At 51.5% G+C, this 25,077-nt stretch overlaps 1 protein-coding gene and 1 long non-coding RNA gene across 2 annotated transcripts in view; both read left to right on the top strand.

The window, feature by feature from the left end:
* Positions 1–24,510, top strand: part of Dap (death associated protein) — a 53,640-nt gene extending 29,130 nt beyond the window's left edge. Inside the window, exons 3-4 of the mRNA XM_052159785.1 lie at positions 21,622–21,664; positions 23,266–24,510. Of these exons, the coding sequence (XP_052015745.1) occupies positions 21,622–21,664; positions 23,266–23,379 (157 nt within the window). The 3' untranslated portion in view covers positions 23,380–24,510. The remainder of the gene's footprint in view (positions 1–21,621; positions 21,665–23,265) is intronic.
* LOC127666811 (uncharacterized) lies at positions 12,308–13,847 on the top strand. Its single transcript, XR_007973720.1, has 3 exons — positions 12,308–12,794; positions 13,167–13,232; positions 13,296–13,847. It is a non-coding gene; the product is annotated as an uncharacterized LOC127666811 (long non-coding RNA).
* Positions 24,511–25,077: the final 567 nt, after the last annotated feature.

Raw genomic sequence — 25,077 nt, 5'->3', positions numbered from 1 at the left:
GTTTCATGTGGCTTAGCAGAAACTGTGCTGCATTTGAGGCCTTGAATTTCTAAGAGCACCTTCTATGGCTAGAAGCCCAGGCTCTGGTGACAAACCTGAGAGTTTGGATCCCGAATCTTCTGTCACTGCTTGTGTAACAATAGGCAGCTTTTTATTTTAACTTGGTGTGTGTGGGGACAGGGAGGGGTCTGTCTGTCTGTCTGTCCTCTCTCTGCAAGAGACACATAAAGAAGCAGAATTACTAAAGCTTTGATTACCAGAGATCCCAGCAATGACACCTTAAGACCAAAGAGATCAACAGTAAGGTGTCTTGGGCCACCATCCTGAGATCATACCTGCCACAGATACTCAGTCCTGTGGCCACAGGCTAGATCTACCTCACCTGCATGGGATGAGGTCAGTGCTGGGTGCACCGGATGTGCATACACTTGAAGGCCGAGGGACCGTGGGCAGACACGCACAGGCATCAGTGAAAGACGTAAAGCCACAAGCCAGAGTGTTTGTACCCAGCCATTGCCGTCAGTGCAGAAAGGAGCGAGCCGAGGCTGGACCATCCCCTCCGCATGGCAGCTGTGTTTAGTTAAGAAGCCGAGGCTGGACCGTCCCCTCCACGTGGCAGCTGTGTTTAGTTAAGCCGAGGCTGGACCATCCCCTCCACGTGGCAGGTGTGTTTAGTTAAGAAGCCGAGGCTGGACCGTCCCCTCCACGTGGCAGGTGTGTTTAGTTAAGAAGCCGGTGTTGCTCTGTGCAGATCATTGGAAGCACGTAGGCTCCAGAGAGCAGAAAGGCCAGCGTCACCAGGGCAGGCAGAGGAGCTGTGCAGAGGGCGTGGAAACCTGTGCCGCCTTCACGTGTCCAGGCTGAAGGCACGTGCTCACGAAGGTGCCACTGACGTGAGCCCTTATTTATCCTCCTCAGGACACGTGGATGCATTTAAAAGTGGGGCTCTGCCAAGGGTATAAGCAAGGAGATAGAGACTTCTTGTAAAGAACTGAACCTTTGAGAAAGTTAGCTCTCTCTCTCCCTCTCTCTCTGTCTCTGTCTCTCTCTCTCTCTCTCTCTCTCTCTCTCCTTGGAAGAACCTTTATGAAAGGAGCTCTTAGTAAGAAACAGGGATTTTCCCTTGGGGCCTGCAGGAACAGCAGAGAAGCAGCTGGCAGGACACAGGGACACAGGGACACTGTCATCAGTACTCTGGGAAAGAGAGTTAAGGAGCCCTCTCGGTTTTGGAGGAGCTCAAAGTAGACTAGCTCTGTAGAGTGACACAAACAGAGACTCCTAAAGAGCTAACAGTTTAGTTGTAGGATCAGGCTTGTAAATATGTATCTTGTATATAGTTAACAAAATAAAGTAACCTTGCTGAGCTAGCAAGTTTTTACCTCAAAAAAAAAAAAAAGGTGGGGCTCTCTGAAGGCCCTTCTCCTAAGGGTGCTCTTCACACTTACAGAACATGTTCCCTTTATAAAATATGAGAAACTCGGGGCCAATGGGGTGGCTCGGTGGGTAGAGCGCTTGCATGCAACCCGCGGGGATGAAGTGCAATCCTCAGAACTCACCTCCCCAGAAACTGCGTGCAGGAGCCTCTGTGTGCTGTAGCCTCTGTGATAGCAAGAGGGCAGGTGGAGACAGGAGAGTCATCCAGAAACTCATGAACCAGCTAGCCAGGACTATCCCTCATACCAGGAGTATCCCAGAGCGGCCTATATGACAGAAGGCTTGCCTCAGTCATGCGGAAGGAGAACCACTTCCCAAAAGTTGTCCTCTGCCCTCCACCTGCACACCACACACCGCAGCACACACATGCCCCGCCTCCAACCATACCACACAGTAATAAGATTTTTTTTTCTTTAATTGAGAAACAGAGTTCTGGACATCCTAGTGGTTCCAGGTAGAAGAGATTGAAGCTGCGGTAGAAACTGAGGCAGGGAACTGAGAGCTACCTGTTCCTTTTCCTGGCCTGCTTGTTTGGCGTGCTCTGTTCCTCAGTTCAGGAAAAGGCTCTCAGGTCTCCCGTGCTCCTGACTGGCCTGGCATGAGTGCTAAGGGCTTCTCTCCAGGGGGCAGAAGGCTCCTCCCACTCCTGCACCCAGGCTTGTCCGTCAAGAGGCCATTGGCACATACCCCAGGATGCTAGCTGCTGCTAAAGCCAGCAGAGCCTTGTTACACTCGTCCGTTATGAATTATTGAATTGCATGCATATTTATAGCAACTTCCTAGTAGTTTAATAATTTATTCATCCCATATGGCTCCTTCAGTCTATTGCTTTTAATTGTTAGGGGAGTTTTTTTAGAGCTAACTCGACCAGGTTACTCTCTCAAAATGACACTTCCAGAATTCTAAAATTGAATCCCACACACTGGTCCCTGGTTCAAAGAACCTGCTGCTCGGCAGATAGGAATGCACCATACAGGAGCCCGAGCTGTGCTCCCTGCGCACAGGCAGGGCTGCTCCGAGTCTGGAAAGAGCTGCGTTCTTCTCTGGGCTCTGGAGATCCGCACACAAACCTTCAGTGTCTTACACTTGGATTTTGTGGAAGATGAGACAGATAAGAGACCTAAAGAAAAATGCATCATATGTAAGAAGAAAAGATCCCTCCATGCCTCAACAAGTCAGCTTCCTGTCGGGGGCGGGCTGTCTTCTCAGTGTGGCCCAGCACCCACAGGTGAGCCATTCCTCACAGACCCTGGTCCTCCCTCCAGCCCCTACTGCTCAGTGACAAGACAGGCCTGTGGAAATGGCTGTCTTCCGTCTCCACACAGGTAACTGGGCTCAGTGGTTGGAAGATGTCCGAGATAAGAAGGGAGTCTTTGGTGTTAGAGACGCTGGCTGTGGAGACAGCATGCCAGATTTTCAGTTGATGACAAGGCCGCAGCCTCACATCTCTGATGTGAACAGGCCTCTGATGTAGTGATCTTTGCACTGAGTTGAGTTTCTAGTCATAAATGACATCAGTTTCTTTACATGAAGACCTTCTGTGCCAGAGCCTGACGCTGGCCACCTGGACTTTCAGAACTATTCCAGACTTTAAGGAACTACAGCCAGAGTCCCAGGAAGAAATGCAGCCATTGCTGCCCAGTGCCGTGAGTGAGCAGAGGGCAGGGGGACAGGGTTATTTCCCAATAGGTTTCACTCCGTCTCTTGACTAGATACACAGCGGGTCCTTCTCTTCCTTTCTGCACCTATCATGGATTCAACTCCTGGCCCCGCCCCTATTCTGCAGTTCTCTGAAGAAATGCTTCTTAGCCCGAACTCACTATGAGAAGCACAAGATTGAGCAGAAGCTACAGAGAGAACCAGTTCTCTTAGGCTCTAGAGCAGCAGCCCGTTGCCCACGGCTCCAGATCCGCTGGATTGTTCGGTAACAAGCCACACATCTCCAGTCACTCTTTCGCAGGCATTTGAGGCTGACAGTGCACAAGTAGCTGCATATGATTCTCACAGGTGAGCAGGGGTCAGCCACCTCTGGTTCCTTAACGACCTCTGTGCCACTAAAGACCTTTGTAAGCTTAATGTCACTCTCCGATGGTGCTGCTAGCATCTGAGGAACATCTGTGTGCACCAACCAAGAAGTGTGCCCTGGGTTCCCACACTCCCCATAGTCCCTGACCTTCAGCGGGAGACAGGGTCTAGAAGCCTTCATCACATTGTGGTTAAGTGGGAGGTTCTTAAAGAAACACAGCTGGCAGTGCATCAGATCTGCCCTTGGAGAGTCAGGGAAAGTACCAGAAAGTTAGCATGTGTGGTCGCCTTTGAAGTTGGTATTTACAAGCCGGCTCAAGTATCAAGGTCAGAGTAGGGAGAGCGAGTGTGAGCATTGGTTCCACAGGAAAATGGAAGTCTTACAAGCCAGAACAAAGAGGAGACGCATTCTAGACTTCTGCCTCAACTTAGAGCGGCCTGCGGTGTGCTTAGTGTGGCATGCCCGAGAATGGAAGAGAACACTGTTGATCTTTACACCTGGACAGAGCCAGAAACCCAGACTGTCCTGTGGAGGCATGGCCACCCTGCAGGAGACTCAAGGCCGCCTGGAATAGTGTCGTCTCCCTCTGCTGGTCAGCAGAGAGACAGCAGGGCTTGGAAGTGCTTTCATTGTTTTAGGATGAAAGAGTGGAAGAAGATACAGTCTCATCCGCCATTGCAGTCATTTCTGAAAAGGTTTGTCCTGAGACATTTCCTGATAACCGCCTCAGGCTTCGCTCAGCCATAACACATGCTGGAGTCCCCTTCCTGTTCCAGTTGGTCCCTTGGGAAGGCAAGTGCCAAGGACGCACCAAATGCATCCTGACGGGCTGGAAGCCCTGCTTCTGCCCCTGCATTCCTGAGTGTGAGAACCAACCGTGCTGGAGGTTAACCTCCTGCCCCATCCTCAGCAGTCTTCATAAAAGCAGCAGCAGAGATGGATGTTTGCATCTGGGAGTGTGGCTCATGTTCCTCGTGTCAAATGAGAAACACGTCACAGAAATCAGACTCAGGCTGGTGACATGGCTCAGCAGGTAGGAGCTTGCCACCAACCCTGACGACCTGAGTTTCATCTCAGGGACAAGACTAGCAAACAGAGAGAACCAGCTCCTGCAAGTATTCCTCATACATGTGCCATGGCATGCACATGTTTACACACATGTACATGCACAGCACAAACGCACACACACACAAAATAAATAAATGGTTTTTTTTTTAAGAATTAAGAAGCCAAGCAGTGGTGGCGCAGGCCTGTAGTCCCAGCACTTGGGAGGCAGAGGCAGGCGGATTTCTGAGTTTGAGGCCAGCCTGGTCTACAGAGTGAGTTCCAGGAAAGCCAGGGCTACACAGAGAAACCCTGTCTCGAAAAAACAACAACAACAAGAATTAAGAAAACCTGTTCCAGGCAGCAGCTGTGCATTTATTCATCTCGCCATGCTCTGTTTCTCAAACCAGTGTCCCCTCTCCCTAAAGTCCTTCTCTCTGGGTTTCAGATTCACTTCCGGGAGATGCACTCGCTGCTAGCCCAGCTTCACATGGATCAGGGGACACGTGGCCCATGGCGCAGGTTTTTCAGAGCAGTTCCAGGGTCAAGCATTCTCCTTGACTGTTCACACAAGACTTGAGGCAGTAGGTGTGTTTGGGAATAACAAAATGCAAAACTATAGGGTTAGCTTCCCAGTAGAGTGAGACCTATACAGATACACACACACACACACACACACACACACACACACACACACACGGCCAAGAGGCAAGGCCTGAGTTAGTTTGCACAGTGGGCAAGTTTGCCCTGAATCCACATCCCCAAGATCCTGGTTTGTACTTCATTCCGTCAACACCGCATTTCTGCTGCCGGGTCCACAGCACCCAAGACGGTGGTGGGCGCTAGGGTTCACTCAGTGACTGTGGATGCCTTGGGGAAGTACGGGTCCCCACAGGCTGGCTGCGGTGCTTTATACACTAGGACTGCTCCGGAGCCCCGTGTGCAGGGAACGGCTCCCAGCCAGGAGCTGCTCTTCCGCTGACCCTGTCTTCTCCCCAGCCCTGGCCATTCCCCAGCTCCTGCAAGCTTAGCCCCCAAGCTAGTTTGTATTGTTCGTGATTCAGTCTTGCTGAGCTGGTTGGCAGATGTCATTAGCACCGTGGTGACAGTGATGACAATTCAGAAACTTCTGTGATGCAGCAACACTAATCTTATACTGTCTTCACTCAGTATGGATAGGGCTAAGGTGGGGAGAGAAAGAGGGGGGGTAGAGAGAGAGAGAGAGAGACAGAGAGAGAGGGCGAGGGAGAGAGAGAATATGAATAGATATTTTCCCAGCCTTAGTGGAAGAGGGAATGTGAATTCTCGTCTAGCTGCTTAAAGAATAAGTTTTCATTTAACCCAAATGTCTCCTGGGTGTGTGTTCTATCAAGCTGAGGGGTCAGACCAGGGTTTCTCCTCCTTGCCCTGTTTATGCTGTGGCCATCTCCCTAATTATGTCTCAGTTCTGCAGAGGAACTGCCCAGGTCGCTGTGGGTTCAGTCCTTTCTGTAAAGCACCAGAAGGACCGCAGTGGTCCTGGTGCCCTGCTGCCCCGGTGCTAAGGTGGTGGTGGCCCGCTGCTGCCCTGCTGCCCATGTCCTCTGGAATGGCCTCACCTCCATGTCCCTGATTAGCAGCTATCTCCCTGAGTCACCTCCATGTCCCTGACTAGCGGTTGTCTCCCTGAGTCACACTTCACATGTGGAGATGACTTGATCCCAGGTCACTCTGAGCTCCAGAGAGGACACTTGGCTCCTTGTTTCATAAGGGAAACCGGAGTCCAGACACTAGTGCCGTTGTGCCTTGCCTGCTGGCCTTGGTCTCTGTCAGCCTTTGAGAGTATCTCTCAGACCATCTTCTGCCTTCTCACTTTACAACAATAAAGGCAGACCGCAGCATTGGTGAGATGAACTGTCCCATGGAAGACACAGAGATGGAGACACCCCAAGGAGCAGAGCAGCTGGCAGGAATGGAGAGCAGGGCTCGGGATGACTCTGGGGATTACTGGCTCCTGCTTTTCCTCCCTCCTTCAACACCTGAAACCCATGTTTGCCAAGGTCACAGAGAGGCTGTGATTCTCCTGTAGCCCAAGAATAACTTGGTGGCATTGGGGTGAGGAGACAGGCATCCCACCATGGGACAGTGGGGCGCCTCCTTCCCTGTGCCCTTCATCTCACCAACAGGCTCTGTCTTGTGGAAACTCTGTCCATTCTCAAGGACATACTCAGCTTTTTCATGGTTGCCACAGAGACTGGCCACATTGCAACTGGACAGTGTTGTTTCTGGAAAATTCTAATGTCCTTCCCTCTCAGCTTCTGCCAGACCTCACAGGTTGCTTCCCCGGCCTCTTGATGATCTTAAAGGGGCCCTTTGGGAATAGTCTTTGCCCTGCCCCCATCTGTGAACAGGGTGGAGATCACTGCCTTCTTGCTAGGCCAGAGGAGAGAGAGGACATCTTTGCACCCTCCAGCCTCGGGACAGGAAGCACTCCAGAGGTAGCACAAACACTTCCTGGATTATGAGCATAGAAGCTAACCTTAGGGCCCTGAGTATTGATTAACCCAAAGCGAGCCACAATCAGCGAGCATCATGTCTGGTCCACATCAGGGAAAAGAGTGACAGCTCGGCCCGAGGCTCCAGGTGCACACAGAACCAGACCGTGGGCCTTTGATTCCAGTCTGAACCCAGCCTGCCCCGAGTACTCACGCCTGGCCACCACACAGCCTGCTCTAGACATGAGAGTCGCAGGGCACCTTGTGAGATGGAAATCGCCCTCTTCACTAGTAGCTTTTTAAAAAGGGAGCAAAATTGGTGATGTGTTGGGGTTTTTTTTTTTTAATACTTTGTTCTTTTCTGCTAATTCTGAAAAAGGCCCAAGTGCGTGCTGTGATCTAAAGAGGTTTCTAAGTTGCATCTCCACACAGGCAGCCGTTGAGTTTGCATATCTCCAGACCAGGGTGGCATCTGATCTGTCATCTTAGAAACGGGAGGTGACTGATGTGCTCAGCTCACCAAATCCCTCTCCACCGCATGTGACGAAGAGGGTCACAAATATATAATTCTGTGGAACCAGCATTAAAGGAGTCCGAGAGCCCTCATGCTGGGTGTGTACTCTGCGTGCCAGACTTTGACCCAGCCCAGCTTGCTATCCTCTCAGCCACGCTTTGATTCTTGCTCGAGGCATAGCTTCCTTGGCAGAAGGGACCCCGAGGAGGTGAAACCATCATCTTTCCACTCACTGCTAGGTTCTGACTCCCGAAGACCGTTGTCTGGAGATGGAGCAGGTGCAGATGGGGAACGCTGTCTGGGATTGACCCTCTCCTTTCTGGTGGGGACTCACTGTAGGACTTGTCAGGTTCTCCTTTTAAGAGCCACAGTTCAGTTCAGGACAAAGCTAGCTATATACTCTGCCCTTTGAACTGTGGACACCCCCCATGCACCCAGAAACCATCCGCTGTCCAGAGTGACCCTTGAGCCTGAATTTTATTTCCAGATGTAACGATTAATGCTCGAGTTTTCAGCACCTGCCTAATCAGCATTGACTGTTCCCTGGTACTTCCTTGTAATTGAAATTCAAAAGAATGCGCCTGAAAACATCCCTGCTTTCAGAATCAAAGATGGGCTAGCTTTAAGTGTGTTGCTCACTGAAATCAAGTAACTTGTAAAGCTTTTAATGCACGTCTGGTTTTACACACAGGCTGCTGATCACACAGATTATCCTCCGGCTGCTGGGGGTAACATCACGCAGGCGGTTCCCACCCAGTCCCAGGAGGCTCTGCAGACTTCACTGCACACAGGTCCAACTCCTGATTCAGCATGTACAGGAGCTGCCCTCCACCAACCAGAACCCCTCACCTCAGGGCTCTGGAGCTCACCAGCAGGGCCCTGCCCTACAGGGCTTCCTGCCGGCACCATGCCACTGTCGTCCTGTGGTAGAGCACATTGCAACACGACTTGTATTACGCGTGTTGCCACCGTTGGGGTCGGTCCACATTCTTCCTGAAAGTTGTCTTCTTCCCCGGAACACTACAAAAAGAGGCAGCTTGTCCTGTGGGGAGTACAGCGTGCTGGGAGTGAGGCAGACAGGGCTTCACACTCAGAGCACACAGGAGCCTGTCTCCTAATTCCTGCCGGTCCTCAGGTACCAGTGATGCTTAGGGTGAAGAGTGGGGGTCCAGTGGACTTCCTGACCCTCCTCAGATGAGCGCCGAGAAGCCCTGAAGTTCTCTAGTCAAGAAAAAAGTGAGGGAGGAAGATGGAAAAGGAAGGAACAAGGGACAAATTCTTTTTAAAGATTTACTTTTCTGATACGTGTGGGTGTGTGCATGTGATCTGACACGTGTGGGTGTGTGCACATGAATGCAGTTGCCCTCCAAACACCAGAGGCATTGAATCGTCTGAACCTGGGATTATTGGTGGCTGTGAGCTGCCCTGTGTGGGTGCTGAGAACCAAATTTGTCATCCTCTGAGCCATTGAGCCATCCCTCCAGTCCCCAGGAGAAATTCTTACGTCACAGTTCAGAAAACAAAATCGTTGCCATCTTTGCCACCAAGCGTGAGCTGTGGACAGGCGTGGGCTACATATGGCCAGAGGTTTGCTCATTTAAACTTCCAGCTGTTGCACGCGGTGGATCTCATTCCCATTTTACAGACAGATAATGAGGCCAAGACGCTCCCCATCCGAACCCAGAGCCTCTGTCCCCATAACCCATGCCCTCCGGTGCCCGTTCACACACCTCGCTCTGTATAGGAAAAGCAGTGCTGAGCTTGCATGCCCAGGGTCTCTCCTCTGTGGTGAAGTGTAGTGACTCTTGGCCACCAAGATCATTACCGCATCTGGAGCCTGTGAGTGCCTTGTTAGGGTTTTACTGCTGTGAACAGACACCATGACCAAGGCAACTCTTATAAGGACATTTAATTGGGACTGGCTTACAGGGTCAGAGGTTCAGTCTATTGTCATCAAGACAGGAGCATGGCAGCATCCAAGCAGGCAGGGTGCAGGAGGAGCTGAGAGCTCTACATCTTCATCTGAAGGCTGCTAGTGGAAGATTGACTTGCAGGCAGCTAGGATGAGGGTCTTAAAGCCCACACCCACAGTGACACACCTCCTCTAACAAGGCCACACCTCCTGTAAGGCCACACCCATTCCAACAAGGCCACACCCACAGTGACACACCCACTCCAACAAGGCCACACCCACAGTGACACACCTACTCCAAGGCCACACCCACAGTGACACACCTACTCCAACAAAGCCATGCCTACTCCACCAGGGCCTCACCTTCCAATATTGCCATTCCCTGGGCAGAGCATGTACAAACCACTACAGTGAGGAGAGATTAGTCATGGAGTAGCATTGATGTCTGTCCTCTGTGACGGGAAAGAGGTAAAAACAGGAAGAAGAGAAGGGACGTGGGTTTCTGACTGTGAGAGCCTAGCCCAAGAGCAACTTTCTGGAACTGTCCATGGGTAAGGTGAAGGCCACACCCCTTCCTGAAGCAGCTGGTAGCTCTCACACAGTGTCCTCAGTACAATGAGGCATTGACTAGAAGCCAAGGTAGCCCCACACTCAGCCCTGGGAGGTTTAGCTTCCCTGTGTAGAGCAAGTAGATTAGGCTAGACCCTCAAGATCCTGTGAACCAAGCAACTAGAGAGGACTTTGGAGCCTCAAACGGCAGCTTGAGAAGACTTGACCCTTGTCCTGGCCACCTCTGAACCCTTGGGAAACCAGGCTGGCCCTGAGTTTTGGAGGTCTACAGGAGGGAACGGACACTTAGCACCAATTGCAGTGACAAAACTCTTCCCTGCAAGCACCTGCAGTTGGACCGGACTAAACACGAGCCACATGTATGTGCTAGCCCAGCACCTGTTCATGTGCTCGTGAAATACACGACAATTGCATGTGCCTAAAGCAGAGGTGTGGGTCCTTCTAGGGTTTGTCACTCTGAAAGTAACCAGGTGGCGTTCCCTGGACAGTCAGTGCCTCCAGAGAAGCCACCCACTGCCACAGGGCACACTGGGTATCCAGATGCTGTGCTTGGGCACGGCCTTCACCAGCTCTGAAAGGACCAGCAGCGCCATCTGGTGGGGACATCACGCAGCAGGCAGGGAAGCCGCCGTAGCAGGCAGATTTGAAGGCAGCCTTTATGAAGCCCTGCCTGGGTGCAGTGGAGTGAGACAGTAGCCGCCTCTCACCAGCCGTGCTAATGACTGTTCAGGCGTCTGTGAAATTAATAACCCCAATAATAGAAGACCAGGCCAGGAAGCTATGAAGAGGACGGAGAGAGGCAGGAAAGGACTTGTCTCCCATCTGTTTGCTGAGAGGTGCTTCAGGAAACACCCCAGGGGAACTCTGGGAACACACCACATGAGGCCACAGGTTCAAAACTAAGCTGAAATAAAGTTTCAGGATTTGCTTCCAAGTTCTGACTCTGTTTCGATGCAGAAGGTATCTGAGAAGAGCACAGCCACAAGACACCCTGCCCCCCCCCCAGCCACCTGGCCTCGTTCTGTTTGTCCTGACAGAGCTACTTCTTCCCACCACTGAGCCCTGACCTCAGCATGGAGTCCCCAGATCAGTCACAGATGTGCACACTTACAGAGCCCAACTGTGCATCCTGGGTCAGCACTGCCCCACCCCAACACAAACACACACACACACACACACACACACAGAGTTCCCAGAGACCTGAACAGTACAAATGTGTCTATCCCAGGCACTTAGCACCATGCTAACCTCTGCCTGGGGCCACGGAGCCCTCCCCACACTCGAACGCCTCACAGGTAACAGCTATCCCATCAGCTTTGCCCAGCACGTCAGAAGGGTCGGTCTATTTCCAAGGTGTGCCATGATTTTGCAGCCCCTCTGAAGGACCGTGCTGTCCTCCCCGTTGGTCCAGTAGCAGTAAGACATGCACTAGCAGCGCTCAATGGTGGGACCAACCGTGCTGTCCTCTGCTCATGGCCAGCCTCCTGGTGTTGGGGCAGCCTGGCGCTCCTTCTAAGTGTGCTTCTGGTAAAGGAGGACTCGGCTGCAGGCTTGGTCCCAGGGAAAACATCCACTCGCTCAACTGCTAAGCCTCTTCCTAGAAGTTGACATCATGACTCTGGTCCTCTGCCCCTGAGTCACCAGGCAACTTTGAATTCTAGGTGGATGTCCTTTTCTGAATGCCGATGTGCCTTCATACCAGAATGGCCCCTCCATGCTCGTCCTGGAGCCTTTTCTGGATGTCACTGCATGCAGCTGGCCTGTCACATCCCAGAAGCAGTCCTTCAGGCTCTGCTCCCTGCTTGGTTGGCAGAACTGGTAGCCCATCGCTGATGACCCCCTACCTTCCCCTGAGCCAGGCTGGCACCCCATGTACTCAGAGAGGCCAGATCTGGGGCCCAACTGCATCTTTCCACTGCCCTTGGGCGCCATGTCACTTACATTTGCATCTTGACTTCAGTGAGCTAAGAACTAAAGTAGCAACTGTTAGATCAGGTCGGACAGGCAGAGTGAGTCTGTGAGGCCTGGAGAGCTCTCCTTCAAGTGCAGTCTGAGGTCTGTGATGACATCTGTTTCTATGTGAGACATTTCTATGCTTACTGTAGCAGCCATTCCATCATATATAAACAGGGCGTGGCTCCATATAGCCTAAGAAAGAAACAGCCAAGCTGGTCATGAACTGGTAGTGGAAGCATGCATGGGGAGCAGGTGGGGACATGTCATCACATGCATGGGGAGCAGGTGGGGGCATGCCATCACATGCATGGGGAGCAGGTGGGGGCGTGCCATCACATGTATGGGGAGCAGGTGGAGGCATGTCACATGCATGGGGAGCAGGTGGGGACATGCCATCACATGCATGGGGAGCAGGTGGAGACATGCCATCACATGCATGGGGAGCAGGTGGGGACATGCCATCACATACATGGGGAGCAGGTGAGGACATGCCACATGCATGGGGAGCAGGTGAGGACATGCCATCACATGCATGGGGAGCAGGTGAGGACATGCCACATGCATGGGGAGCAGGTGAGGACATGCCATCACATGCATGGGGAGCAGGTGGAGACATGACATCACATGCATGGGGAGCAGGTGAGGACATACCATCACATGCATGGGGAGCAGGTGGGGGCATGTCATATGCATGGGGAGCAGGTGGGGACATGCCATCACATGCATGGGGAGCAGGTGAGGACATGCCATCACATGCATGGGGAGCAGGTGGGGGCATGTCATATGCATGGGGAGCAGGTGGGGACATGCCATCACATGCATGGGGAGCAGGTGAGGACATGCCATCACATGCATGGGGAGCAGGTGAGGACATACCATCACATGCATGGGGAGCAGGTGGGGGCATGTCATATGCATGGGGAGCAGGTGAGGACATGCCACCACATGCATGGGGAGCAGGTGAGGACATGCCATCACATGCATGGGGAACAGGTGGGACATGTGACATGCATGGGGAGCAGGTGGGGACATGCCATCACATGCATGGGGAGCAGGTGGGGGCATGTCACATGCATGGGGAGCAGGTGAGGACATGCCATCACATGCATGGGGAACAGGTGGGACATGTCACATGCATGGGGAGCAGGTGGGGACATGTCACATGCATGGGGAACAGGTGGGACATGTGACATGCATGGGGAGCAGGTGAGGACATGTGACATGCATGGGGAGCAGGTGAGGACATGCCATCACATGCATGGGGAGCAGGTGAGGACATGCCATCACATGCATGGGGAGCAGGTGGGGACATGCCATCACATGCATGGGGAGCAGGTGGGGGCATGTCACGTGCATGGGGAGCAGGTGAGGACATGCCATCACATGCATGGGGAGCAGGTGGGGACATGCCATCACATGCATGGGGAGCAGGTGGGGACATGCCATCACATGCATGGGGAGCAGGTGGGGACATGACATCATCTTGTCATCATAGCATCTGACTGATAGCATGAGTCCTATATGCTAAGCTATGGCTGTGCTGCACAACCATGCAAGCACCTGAGGATGTAGGGTGTGTTACCCACCCATGTTACAGATGAGAATCTAAGCCACAGAAAGGTTAACAGCCTACCAGTTGATCCATCTGAGAACATAGCCCTACTCTCTGGTAACCAGAAGCCACCTTTTCTCCTGTCCTTCCTCTCCTATCCTTTGTACCGTGATTTGGTGCATAGTTTGGAGCCTCCACTCCCCTGAAGCTCGTGAATTGAGCTGCTTGTGACACCGGGGCAAGAGCATGGCCCAAGAGGCCCTAAAAGCTCAGCGCCAGCTCTCAGAATAAGCTTGCAGCTTCTCAGACCTGCCGGGCGCTTCCTCCATCAGACTGAAGTAACACTTGCTGGGGAGAATCAGATGACTTAGCCAATGAGTGAGTTCTTTGGATGCTGGTTAATTGACCACTGATGACATAAGTGGCAGTTTTTAAATTAAATCATTGCAATTCAGAAAGCAAATGTCTAAACAGATTCTAATAAGTCTGTCAAGTAGGGAACTCTTGGATTGCATTTAAATAACTAACCTTAAAAAGCTGCATCTTTATGTCATACACAGAAGATGTCTCAAACTATGAGGCTTATCAAACTCAGGGTGTGGAGCTTATGAGGGTGGTCATGGGGCCTGTGCAAGGTTGGGTCTGAGTCTGGTTCCTGCTGTGCAGTCTTCATGCAGGTTGGATGCTACTGCTTGGGCTTGGGTGACTGGAGGAAAGCCTTTGTAGAAATTAGCTTCAGCATCTTGAACTCTGTTCGAACCAACGTGGACGTGGCGCTGTCAGTGAAACTCCAGACCGCCTGCGTTATCATCTTTCACTTTCGGCAGGTCAGCTCTCCCGGCTTCTCATTCTCCCTGACGTGTGTGTATGTGTGCAGACACGCACGCATGTGGACAGATGCTTTGACATCTGCCCTACCCAAGTCCTGCCAGGATGTTTGGGAAGTGCAAGCTAAGTGTCTAGGATGCTGAACACCCCACCACCCCTACCACACAGAATTCTATTTGGATGACAAAGGTCTCCACAGCTTTAAAAATGGTGTGGAAGTCCCACAGAGTTAAAGGACCTCACATTATTAGCTAGAACCCCAGGCTGGGCAGGGCATTGAATACAGAATTCCCAGAGCAGGAGCTCAGCCTGTATGAAGGTGCTTAGCTGTTGCTACTTTGATGGCCATCTTCTCAGGCTTACCTGCCGTCTGCAGCTTTGGGGAGCATAACACAGAAACAGTTGCCTGGTACCAGCCGGGTCAGTGGGTGTTAAAGTTACCTGGTGATGCTCTGGGGGAAACCTCACAGCACAGTGAAGTGCAGATGAGAGAGAGAGCGTGAAAGAATAAAAGAATCTGTTAAGCAAGATAAGATGGCCACTGTGCCCAGGGGGTGAGCAGCCTAAAACCAGATGCCTTATAGGTGTGGAACCTGAATCTGTCACCTGGGGGACATCTGTACTGGCCAAACAGCCTCACCAGGCCCCGTGTACCTTACTCCACGGGGCAGGAAGTTAGGACAGTCACCATCAGAATCCTGTCCAGCCTCTCAGTGGAGAGAGCTTGTCCCTTTAGCCTCTCAGAGAGATTCTTACTGACGAGGGAGCTTATGAAGTCTCATACACAGGCAAAAATCACATTAGGTCAACAGTCAAATTTAATGCTCGTGACATGTTGGGAGAGTAGCATTTGGTTTATAATTAAGTAAACTATTGAAACCGATTTCACAAATTGCTAACCTAGGATTCAGGGGAGTTAGAGTGTGTGATGATGTAAGCCTTCCTCATATCTGCATACCTAAAGTCACTGAGCCCCTGGGCATTGTGGGTGTTTTGTCCTGCCTTCTGCAGGTACGGTCCGTGAAATGGCAGAACTCGTAAGCGTAGCGAGTAAGGGAGGATAAACGTGTGGCTCAGTTGACTGTGTTCAGAGTCTGACGTGGTCCTTGAACAGGAAACCGTAGTGACCTGAGTGCCGGACACTGAGCAGCCACTCCAGGCCAGGTGGGACAAAGCAGCAGCCGGCAATGGCCAGGAAGCACTCTAGGCTCTGATGGGAATTACTTCCTCCTTGCCTGCAGCTCCTTGAAATCTTACTAAGTGATTTTAAAGATTGGAGAGCTCGAGGCCTAGGGAGGGCAGGAGCTCCAGGCCAAGGGAGGTCAAGAGCGACAGTTGTTTCCTGACAGAGGATAATGTTGAGCCTTCTCCCAGAAATGGTATCTGTCAGGGCTTCCGTCAGGGGAAAGGAAGCCGCAAGGTAGTTCCTGTGGGTGTCTGTAGGGTTTACAGGTATCAAAGCACGGGGTTCTCAACTTGAGCTCTGTACCACGCTGCAGAGTTCCTCGGTCGTGAACTTTTTATTTAAGCTCCTCTGGCTGCAAGTGTTCAGAATCACTTTACAAATGGAAGAAACAATCACTCAGCAATTGAGGGTGTGGCTGAGGGACCTCAGAAGGGGCAGTGAGCTTGGGAGGTCTTTTCCCAAGTTTGATAGACGCCAGCAGTCAACAGACCCTGCCTAGGAGGAGCCCTGTGCCATAGGCGACACCACCAGGCAGTGTGGAGGAGGCAGCGTACTCTCTGAAGAAGGCAGGGCCTCTGGGGGGGATGAAGATGCTAGCAAACATGGGGTGCGCTTCAGAAATGGACAGAGGGTGAATTCTGTTAACTGCTGAACGAGCTAGAGTTTCAAAGCTGCTTTAGAAGGTCTGGAGCTCTGCTTTTAGAAGCTCTTTGCTAAAGAGCAAGCCCACCTACCCGGCCTCTGCCATCTCTCCCAGAAGTCCTGCACAGACAGCAGGACTCCCAGCACGCTTGTGTGCGTCTTAAAGCGGGAATCTCGACTGCAGACGTGCTGGGCTTGGGGGGTTCCCCTGCTTGTTTTGGTACATTTATTTATTTATTTATTTATTTTTCATTTTGGTTTTGATTTTTTTTTTTTTTTTTTTTTTTTTAGGTTTTGTGTTGTTTTGTTTTGTTTTGTTTTAGACGGTTTCAGGTTTCAGACTAGACTTGAACTCTTTCCTCCACATCTCAAATGCTGGGATTTTGGGTGTGTGCCGCAACACTTGGCTTGGTAATTTCTTTCGTATCAGTATGAGATGCATCTGAGGTCTTAGGAATGGCCATCCTTTATCCCCAGGATAATGAGGATGCTCGTTGTTTAGATGGTGGCTGTGCACCGCCCCTGCCGCTGGGTCAGAATCCACTGACCCTTCTGGTTCACAGTGGAAGTTCCATTTCCCGTTCTGAATTCCCTTGACTGGGACTCCAGACCCTGGGTCGCACCAACCACTTGGCCCAGTCACAAATACTATCCCCACCAGAACAAATGGGTTGGTGTGGTCACATGGTCACAGGATTACTGTGCACCCAGAGCCTGGTGACCCCGAGAGACCCTGGTGGCACTGGGAAGGTCAAGTGTCTTGATGTGAGCTCATCAGTAGGCATATGAGGTGGATGTAAAGTGCAGAAGTGTTTTGTTTTGTTTTGTTTTGTGACACAGTAGCCTAGGACTGGGTTGGCCTGGGATGTACCATGTGATCCAGGCTGCCTCTGAACTCTAGCACCCAAAATTTCTGTTTCAGTGTTCCTGGAGCTAGGGCCCCAGAGTACCACAGTCTCTGGCTACAGAGCACAGTTTAAGATGTATGGTTGCACTGGAGAGATGGTTTAGTGGTTAAGAGCACTGACTACTCTTCCAAAGGTCCTGAGTTCATATCCCACCAGCCACATGGTGGCTCACAACCATCAGTAATAAGATGTGTAATAAGATCTGACATTCCCTCTTCTGGAATGTCTGAAGACAGCTACAGTGTACTTATATATAATAAAAAAAAAAAAAATGTTAAAAAAAAAAAAACACTGACTGCTCTTCCAAATGTCCTGAGTTCAATTCCCAGCAGGCACATGGTGGCTCGCAACCATCTGTAATGGCATCTGATGCCCTCTTCTGGTGTGTCTGAAGACAACAACAGTGTGCTCATACACACACACACACATATATATATATATAATAAAATGAGACATATAGTCAAAATGTATTTGAAGAGATAATATTTGAACTTTTTACTTCATATTTTTAGCGTTTACTAATTTTTAATATTTAATGTTAATCCAATATAAAAATTTAATATTTATCTCTCCAGTTTGCAATGTTTACTCCCTCTCAAATTCCTTCTCACAAGGTCTCTGGGCCATCTGTACCCCAGTGAGGCCAAGACTGTGGGCAATGTTGTCCTCTGTTTGCGCTTCCTGCCTCTTGCCAGTTTCACATACAGTGTTCCAGAAATGCCCTCCTCACAACCTAAGGAGCTGTATTGTATAGGACACTGTCCCTGTGAGTATCTTGAGATAGGGCAGTGACTTGTCCAGTGGCAGATGCGTTTATAGTATTTGGCCATCAAGGACAATGTTGTCCTTGGGCCTCCTGTGGATCCTCAGAGCCTTTGACCATTGCCTCCACACACCCCCAAGCCTCCCTGTGATGAAATGGACAGGAGAGATCACATGTGTCCTCCTACCCTGATTCTCACCCCTCCTGTCAGTCACAGCGCAAAGCGCTGCCTACCCATCACGCTTGACTCGGCGAATACCCACGTGCCATGGCTGCAATGAAATAGATGTAAGGTTCCCAGGAGCAGGGGCTGATGGGAGGCCCCTGGTAACCTGGTTTCCAAGAGACTTGGGCAGCAGCTGTCACATAGTATTTCAGAGTGCCAAGCCATTTTAGCTGTTTTATCTGCTTCTCGACTCTGTGTGTGTGTGTGTGTATGTGTGTGTGTGTGTGTACAGAGATGAGGTAGGGAGTTTTAGGCTTCCTGTTTCTAGGACTCTGACTGAGGGGCAGCCTCTGCCACATACTCAGATTCTTCCTAGATGCACTGCCAGGGTGAGGATCATTGTACATTGCCCTGGAGGGGCTGGGTTTGCTTTGCCTTCAGGTGCCTTGACTCACATTAGAAAGGAAATCAAAAGTGAGAAAGACTGCAGCAGTCAGACACTTGAGTTCGCAGCTGCACCTTAGGGGACAGGGACATGGAGTTCATTGTCACACTGCTCCTACTTCAGGTTGTTCCTGGGGATTTAAAAGGGCATCCAAAATGATGACCATTTTATATGCCTTTCCAAGTGATTGAAAAAATGCTGGTGTCCAGTCTACAGCCCTCCAGCTCTTGAGTCCACAGTGCACAGACCTCTTAGCCTCAGCTTCCCCAGACACACCCAGCAGCCCCCATGGATGGGGTCAATGGGTAAAACAGATAGGCCCTGAGAACCCCAGAGTGCCCGAGCCCAGTCCTCTCTGTCTGCCCTCTCTTACCCTGTGGGCTGGGCAGAGGAACCAGACTCACACAGGCAGAGGCACAGTTTGATCAGCTTTCCTAGGTTGTGAATTCTGAGGACCACTGTGAAGTCGTAAGACATGGCCAGGGTGCTTCTGTACTGTTTAAGCCCTAGAAGTCAGAATGAGTGACAGGAGCAGTGGGTCCTGGGAGGAGGAAGGTTGGTTTCTCGGATGCAGGAAGAGGTTAGGCTCACAAGGTCCCCATTTCCTCTCTCTGATTTATTTCTCACCTCGCTTCCAGGACATCAGCTCCTCCCCGCCCCCACGCCCCCACAAAAAGCCTCCTCAGTGCCGGCTGCATGAGGAGAGATGGGCTTAGTGCCCTTCCTGCAGTTCCCATGCTCAGTAGCCCCTTCGGTGTACGAGGGGGTTTGGACCTAGCAGGCTGACTCCTCTCTAGTTAAATGAACAGGCAACAGAGAAACCCCAATCCTGTCAGCCCCACCACAAGCACTCAGCGAAGCCAAGCGGTCCCAGGATGTTTCAGGGTAGTTTGGTAAGACGAGGCTTCCTCAGCTCCTGGAGCAACAGAAATCAAGTGTGTTTTGCTAAAGTCTTCAGGACTTAAGCGGCGGTGCTCTTTCTAAATCCCACACAAAACCTGGCTGTGGCTTCCTTCCACAGTTAGGTCAGAAGCAGAGCCATGGAGACAGGTGGATGCTCGTAGGATGCTTCGTCAGCCTCTGCCTGCCAGGCCTGGCCTTAAGCACAACCTTATCCCCAAGGGCCTCCGTTCAGCCCCAGTATTTTGGGGCTGTGGCCTTGTCCTTACCTCCTGTCCCCTGTCTGGCTCTGAGTGTCTCCTCATGCTGTCAGAACAAAGCACAGCTCATGCTCCAAATGGAGTAAGAAATGGTTTATCCCAAGATAAACAGGTGTGAATAAGGACCAGCAACCTGAGTTCGGATTGCTTCCAGTGAATTGTTCTATCACAGAAGCAGCATAAGTCCATGCAGTGGAGTGGGCAAGGAAGCCAGTGGCTGAAGCCCTTGCCTTGCACGAATGACGGCCTGAGTTCCGGAACCCAGGACAGAAGCGAGATGTGGTAGAGCACACTTGTAATCCCAGTGCTAGGGAGGTGGGTGCAAGCAGGTTCCCTGGACTCGCTGGTCAGCCAGCTGAGCCAGCTTAACAAATTCTAAGCCAGCAAGAGGCCCTGTCACAGACAGACAGAGAGACAGACAGACAGTGGTCAGTGCTTTAGCAGTGACTCCCAAGGCCTCTGGCCTCTACACACACCATGCACACTTGAGACAATGGCTCTATCAGTTATATCAGGTCGGGGGTCACAGAAAAACATTTGTGCTGTAGGTTTCAGACGTTGTCTGATGACATTCTTGGCTTCAGAGTTGGTAGAAGCTTAGTTAACACGTTCCAAAGGTTTTATCTAATAGTTAAAAGGATGTTAAAACGGGTGCCAGGGGAGATAATGGATGACTTTCAGAATAACTAGAGAGCCCAAAATCATTGACTCTCCAGCGCAGGTGTGGCTTTTTCAGGGAACGTAAGTTCATGGTTCCTCACGTTCTACCCCTAACTCATCCTGGTGTTTCTCAGTGCACATAACAGGATCTCACTTGTAGAGATATGCTCAGCAAATGCTCAGTTCAGACAGCAGGTTCTAAAGCAGTATGACTACTTTTGTAAGAAAAAATTTAATAAGAGAAGAGTGTGAGCACACCCAGGAAGATGGGAAAGAGATCCGTTGCAGCTGTGCGCTGAGCCCACAGCAGCTGAGCACATCTGGGCCTCGCCTCTTCCCTCCGTGGGCGTGTATTACTTTGATGCTATATCCTGCCCTCCGTACTGTTGACAGGAGCTATATATGAATTAAGATGCTAAGAACTGATGATAACACAAAGAAAACCTATACTTAACATGCACTAACATCAGAGTTTTGAAAACCGCATAATGCTGGAGCACTCGGATGGCTGGATCCCTGGGGCTCCCTGGCCACCTAGACTAGCCTCATCATCAAGCGCCAGGTAAGAGAGGAACCCTGTCTCAGAAACATGAGTGCACTGCACCCGAGGTTGATCTGTGACCTACACACACACACACACACGCGCGCGCGCGCGCATATATTTAGTTTTAAAGTTGTGAGGCAGAAGAGATGGCTCAGCAGTTAGGAACGCTGGCTTCTCTCCTCCAGAGGACATAGTTTGATGCCCAGCACCAATGGTGTGGCTCACACTGCACCCCCAGTGTCAGGGAGTCTGACACCCTCTCCTGGTCTCTGAGGGCACCAGGCACACAGATGGTGCACAGATCATACAGGAACATACCCACACCCATTTTCTTTTTAGCTTTAAGTGGCAGTGGCTTCTTTAAGGACTTTGCCTTCATATTTGGGGATGGGGGTGGGGAGGACAGCGGGGCCAGGAGTTTGCATTCCATGAGAATGGTTCGAAATTTCCAGAAGCCATGGCCATCAGGGAACCCGGTAAAGGAATGCCCTGTGTGAAGCTGCTTCGGCCCTGCTTCAGGGGAGCCCCTGTTTCCAGTCTCATAACCCCACAATCTCACTCTCAGCAGCAAACGCACCGATGCCTCTGGGTGATGCAGCTGTGGTTCGCTGCAGTCCCGTCGCACCCTCATTCTTCCCAGACTAACCTCAGAAGTGTCCCCGAGCCCTGCAGTTCCCTCGCAGCCTGGTTGTTGACAAAGGAACAGAGGGGGTGAGGTCAGCTCCTTGTGTGGCAGAAGCCACCACTGCTCATTCTGGTCTCCTCTGTGGTCGCTATGTTCCTTTCCCCCTGTGTGAATTGTTCATTAACTCCTCATTTCCCCTCTCTGTTTTCCAGCCCGCCTAAACCAACAGTGTTCATCTCTGGTGTTATTGCCCGGGTAAGTGTGTGACTTCTGCATGTGGGCAGTGGGCAGAGGGGGTGGGGGTGGGGAATCCCTGCTCCTGGGTTGTTCCTCCTGTAAGAGTGGGCACATGAACTCCCCTACAATCTCTTCCTGCCTTTGCCTTCAGCAAACACAAGTGCCACCCATCTGGTCTGGGGCTGGTGGCCTTCTTCAGTGACACACTTTCCTGTAGGAGTGTGCTTCAGTGGGTAGGAACTGTGACTCCCACAGCTGAGCTCCCTCCTCCATGCAGAATCACCTAGTCCTCACAGGCCGCGGCTCTGGGCCTTCAGTGGCCCGGCCTGCAGATGGTTTCCCAGCATCAGTACAGGTGTGACACAGGAGACCTAAGTAAAAAGAAGTTGAGTGTCTATGAGTGGAGTTTTGGTTCTGTGTGGCCAGGCGTGCGCGTCTGCGTCCTGCTGTCTGGATGCCTTTGTTCGTCTGCCCTTGGACTAACACCCATGTTTTCTGCCACACCATGAGCCTGAGGAGTCCTCTCCTACTGAACTGGCTGGTTTTGTGTGTCAACTTGACACAGGCTGGAGTTATCACGGAGAAAGGAGCTTCAGTTGGGGAAGTGCCTCCATGAGATCCAGCTGTGGGGCATTTTCTCAATTAGTGATCAAGTTGGTAGGGCCCCTTGTGGGTGGTGCCATCTCTGGGCTGGTGCTCTTATGTTCTGAGCAAGCCAGGGGAAGCAAGCCAGTAAGAAACATCCCTCCATGGCCTCTGCATCAGTTCCTGCTTCCTAACCTGCTTGAGTTCCAGTCCTGAGTTCCTTTTGTGATGAACAGCAATGTGGAAGTGTAAGCTGAATAAACCCTTTCCTCCCCAACTTGCTTCTTGGTCATGATGTTGTGCAGGAATAGAAACCCTGACTAAGACTCCTACCAAGGTCCAGGTCCCACTGTCTGAGGAAACCAGCATTACTGGGGACAGCATGGCTAACAGAACTGTCACAGCCATTTAGACCTAGGGCCAGACTGTGGCAGGTTTGCCATACACAAAAATATTAAATGCCTCCATTTAATATCCTCACCCCTTGGTTGCATGGTGCTGTCTGCCCTTGGCCAGATCAAAACCCATTGCTGGCCTAAGAAACCAACTGAGCCCTCCTTGGAATGTAGCCAGGCCCTTTCTCTACACCCCCTCCCCCCACACACACAGGTTGCATCCAACTCAGTCTCCTGGTCCCACCCTGCCCGGAGCTGTTCCTCCCCACAAGTACCCGGGCCTGCTCACAGCTGGGCCGACAGATCCCACTTTGAGACTCTAGATTTGGTCTGTGTTGCTGTCAAGTCAGATGGTGCGAAAGCAGATCTAGCAGGGAAAGCCTGCCGCCCCCAGGTCAGTACGTGAAGCCGTGAGGCAGCTGGCTCTTCTAAAGCAAGGCCTCATGCCACTGCCTGCGTCCGGGGCCGGCGGCCTGCAGGGAGGGCCCTGCTCCCCACAGCAGTGCTCCACTACTCCACAGCCAACTCATCCCCGACCCCTGCAGGAAACTGGCGGACCTGGGTTTGAAGGAATTTGTCTCTAGTCCATTCATGTACTATTAACCGGCTGGTATATTGCTATCTCCCCCCCTCCTCCAGGGTGACAAAGACTTCCCCCCAGCGGCTGCACAGGTGGCCCACCAGAAGCCACATGCCTCCATGGACAAACACGTTTCTCCAAGAACGCAGCATATCCAACAGCCTCGCAAGTGACCGGCGCCCAGACCCGGCACCTCAGCAGCAGCAGCAGCAGCAGCAGCAGCAGCAGTGGCAGCCACACCGCCCCCAGGATGCTTCCCTGACTAAAACAACCCCCATACTTTCCACAGAGTTTACTAAATTTAGAAATCTAAGACAAAGCAATGTGGGCCTCAGCTGTCTCAGATCCCCATGTTTAAAACTAGAAGAGGCTCAAACCCCAAACTTTGTTTCTAAGTGTCCTAGTCGAGGGTCACTAAAGGGTCATTGAACCCCCCCCCCCACACACACACACCCCTCCCAGAAGTGCCATTAGCAGACTGTGGCAAGTCCTAAGTAAAAGGAAGTCCTTCACACTATAGCAGTCACTTCAAGTCCTTACTCGTGGTCCTGAGAGGAAGAGGCCACTTTGGAGAAATTTGGTAAGGTTAGGGGAAGAAAAAAAACCAAACATTGTGGGATGCTCCGTAACAGCTGTGCCCACGTCTGCGGCCTGTCTGTGGCCGCAGATCCCTGCCCTTGAGAAAAGCCAAAGGGCTCCTTTAGCCAGATGTAGAGCCTTCGGAGTGCTGCTCTGAGCGGAGCGTGCTCCTGGCTGTCCCAGGGGCCTGCAGTGGCTCCAGCTGCCGTTCACAGTTGCTCTGGAAAACCATGGACACCTCCAGCCTTTCTGGGACTACTTACCAGGCCAGTGCCGTGTCGCTAAAGGAGGGGTGGGCTCCCAGAATTTTATGATCAATTTAGTACCCCAGCAATAGACTTAACAGGGAGCAGGACACAGCCCCCGAGACTGCTGTCAGTCTCTCCCTTTGTAATTACTGAAATGGTGTGAACCAGGGTCACTTTGGAGACCCTGGTTTGGTTGCAGCCCACAACCAAATCTAGGAAGGGACCTTAGAGTCAGCAACACCAGGTCCCCCTGTGACTTCCCACGTCATGCTGCATACATGTTAAAGCATCCACAATCCCTTTTAGTTCAGCAGCCTGGGGGGAGGAGGCTATCCTGTATTCCATGTGCTCTGAGCTAGCTCTGGTGTGTGTCTGGACTCTGGGTCACTGAAGGTGACACGTTTGCCTGAATGAATTTCTTAATCTTCGACGTTGAGAATATGTTGATTATAATAAAGCCCCTGCATTTCTGCCTCAGTCTCTCTTTTATGGTTCAGAGATTTCTCGTTCCGACTCACCTAGGGCAGTTTCGTGGAAGTATGAATAGGCACACAAGATGGACATTCTCTTCAGACACACCAGAAGAGGGCATCGGATCCCATGACAGATGGCTGTGAGCTACCATGTGTTTGTGGGATTTGAACTCAAGACCTCTGGAAGAGCAGTCTGTGCTTGTAACTGCTAGGCTATCTCTCCAGCCCCATGACAGATATTCTCAACACTGATTTCCCAGACACAGCTGAGCTGTTGGACACCTGACAACCCAAGCATGGTTGCCTCTGGAACCGTCAGAAGATGGAGACGCTTAATGTAGCTGATTGACATGTCCCGCTTGGGTCCCGCAGCCGGCCCTGTGCTAGGTAGGTTCTCCAGGGGCAGACTCAATAGAGAATTATTAGTGGTAAGCAGAGGGGTGTCACTGAACAGCCTTTGACATGCAGGACATTTACCTGTTTCCGATCTTCCTATACAAGAAAGCAATCCCAAATGCCAAGGGGAGAGCCCCAGCATCAAGGCAGCTGAAGGCTTTTCTTCTGTAGCTGC

The sequence above is a fragment of the Apodemus sylvaticus genome, chromosome 16, assembly GCF_947179515.1.
Source record: "Apodemus sylvaticus chromosome 16, mApoSyl1.1, whole genome shotgun sequence".
NCBI classification, from domain to species: domain Eukaryota; kingdom Metazoa; phylum Chordata; class Mammalia; order Rodentia; family Muridae; genus Apodemus; species Apodemus sylvaticus.
Note: the sequence above shows the minus strand (reverse complement) of the source record. Positions and strands in the feature narration are given on the sequence as shown.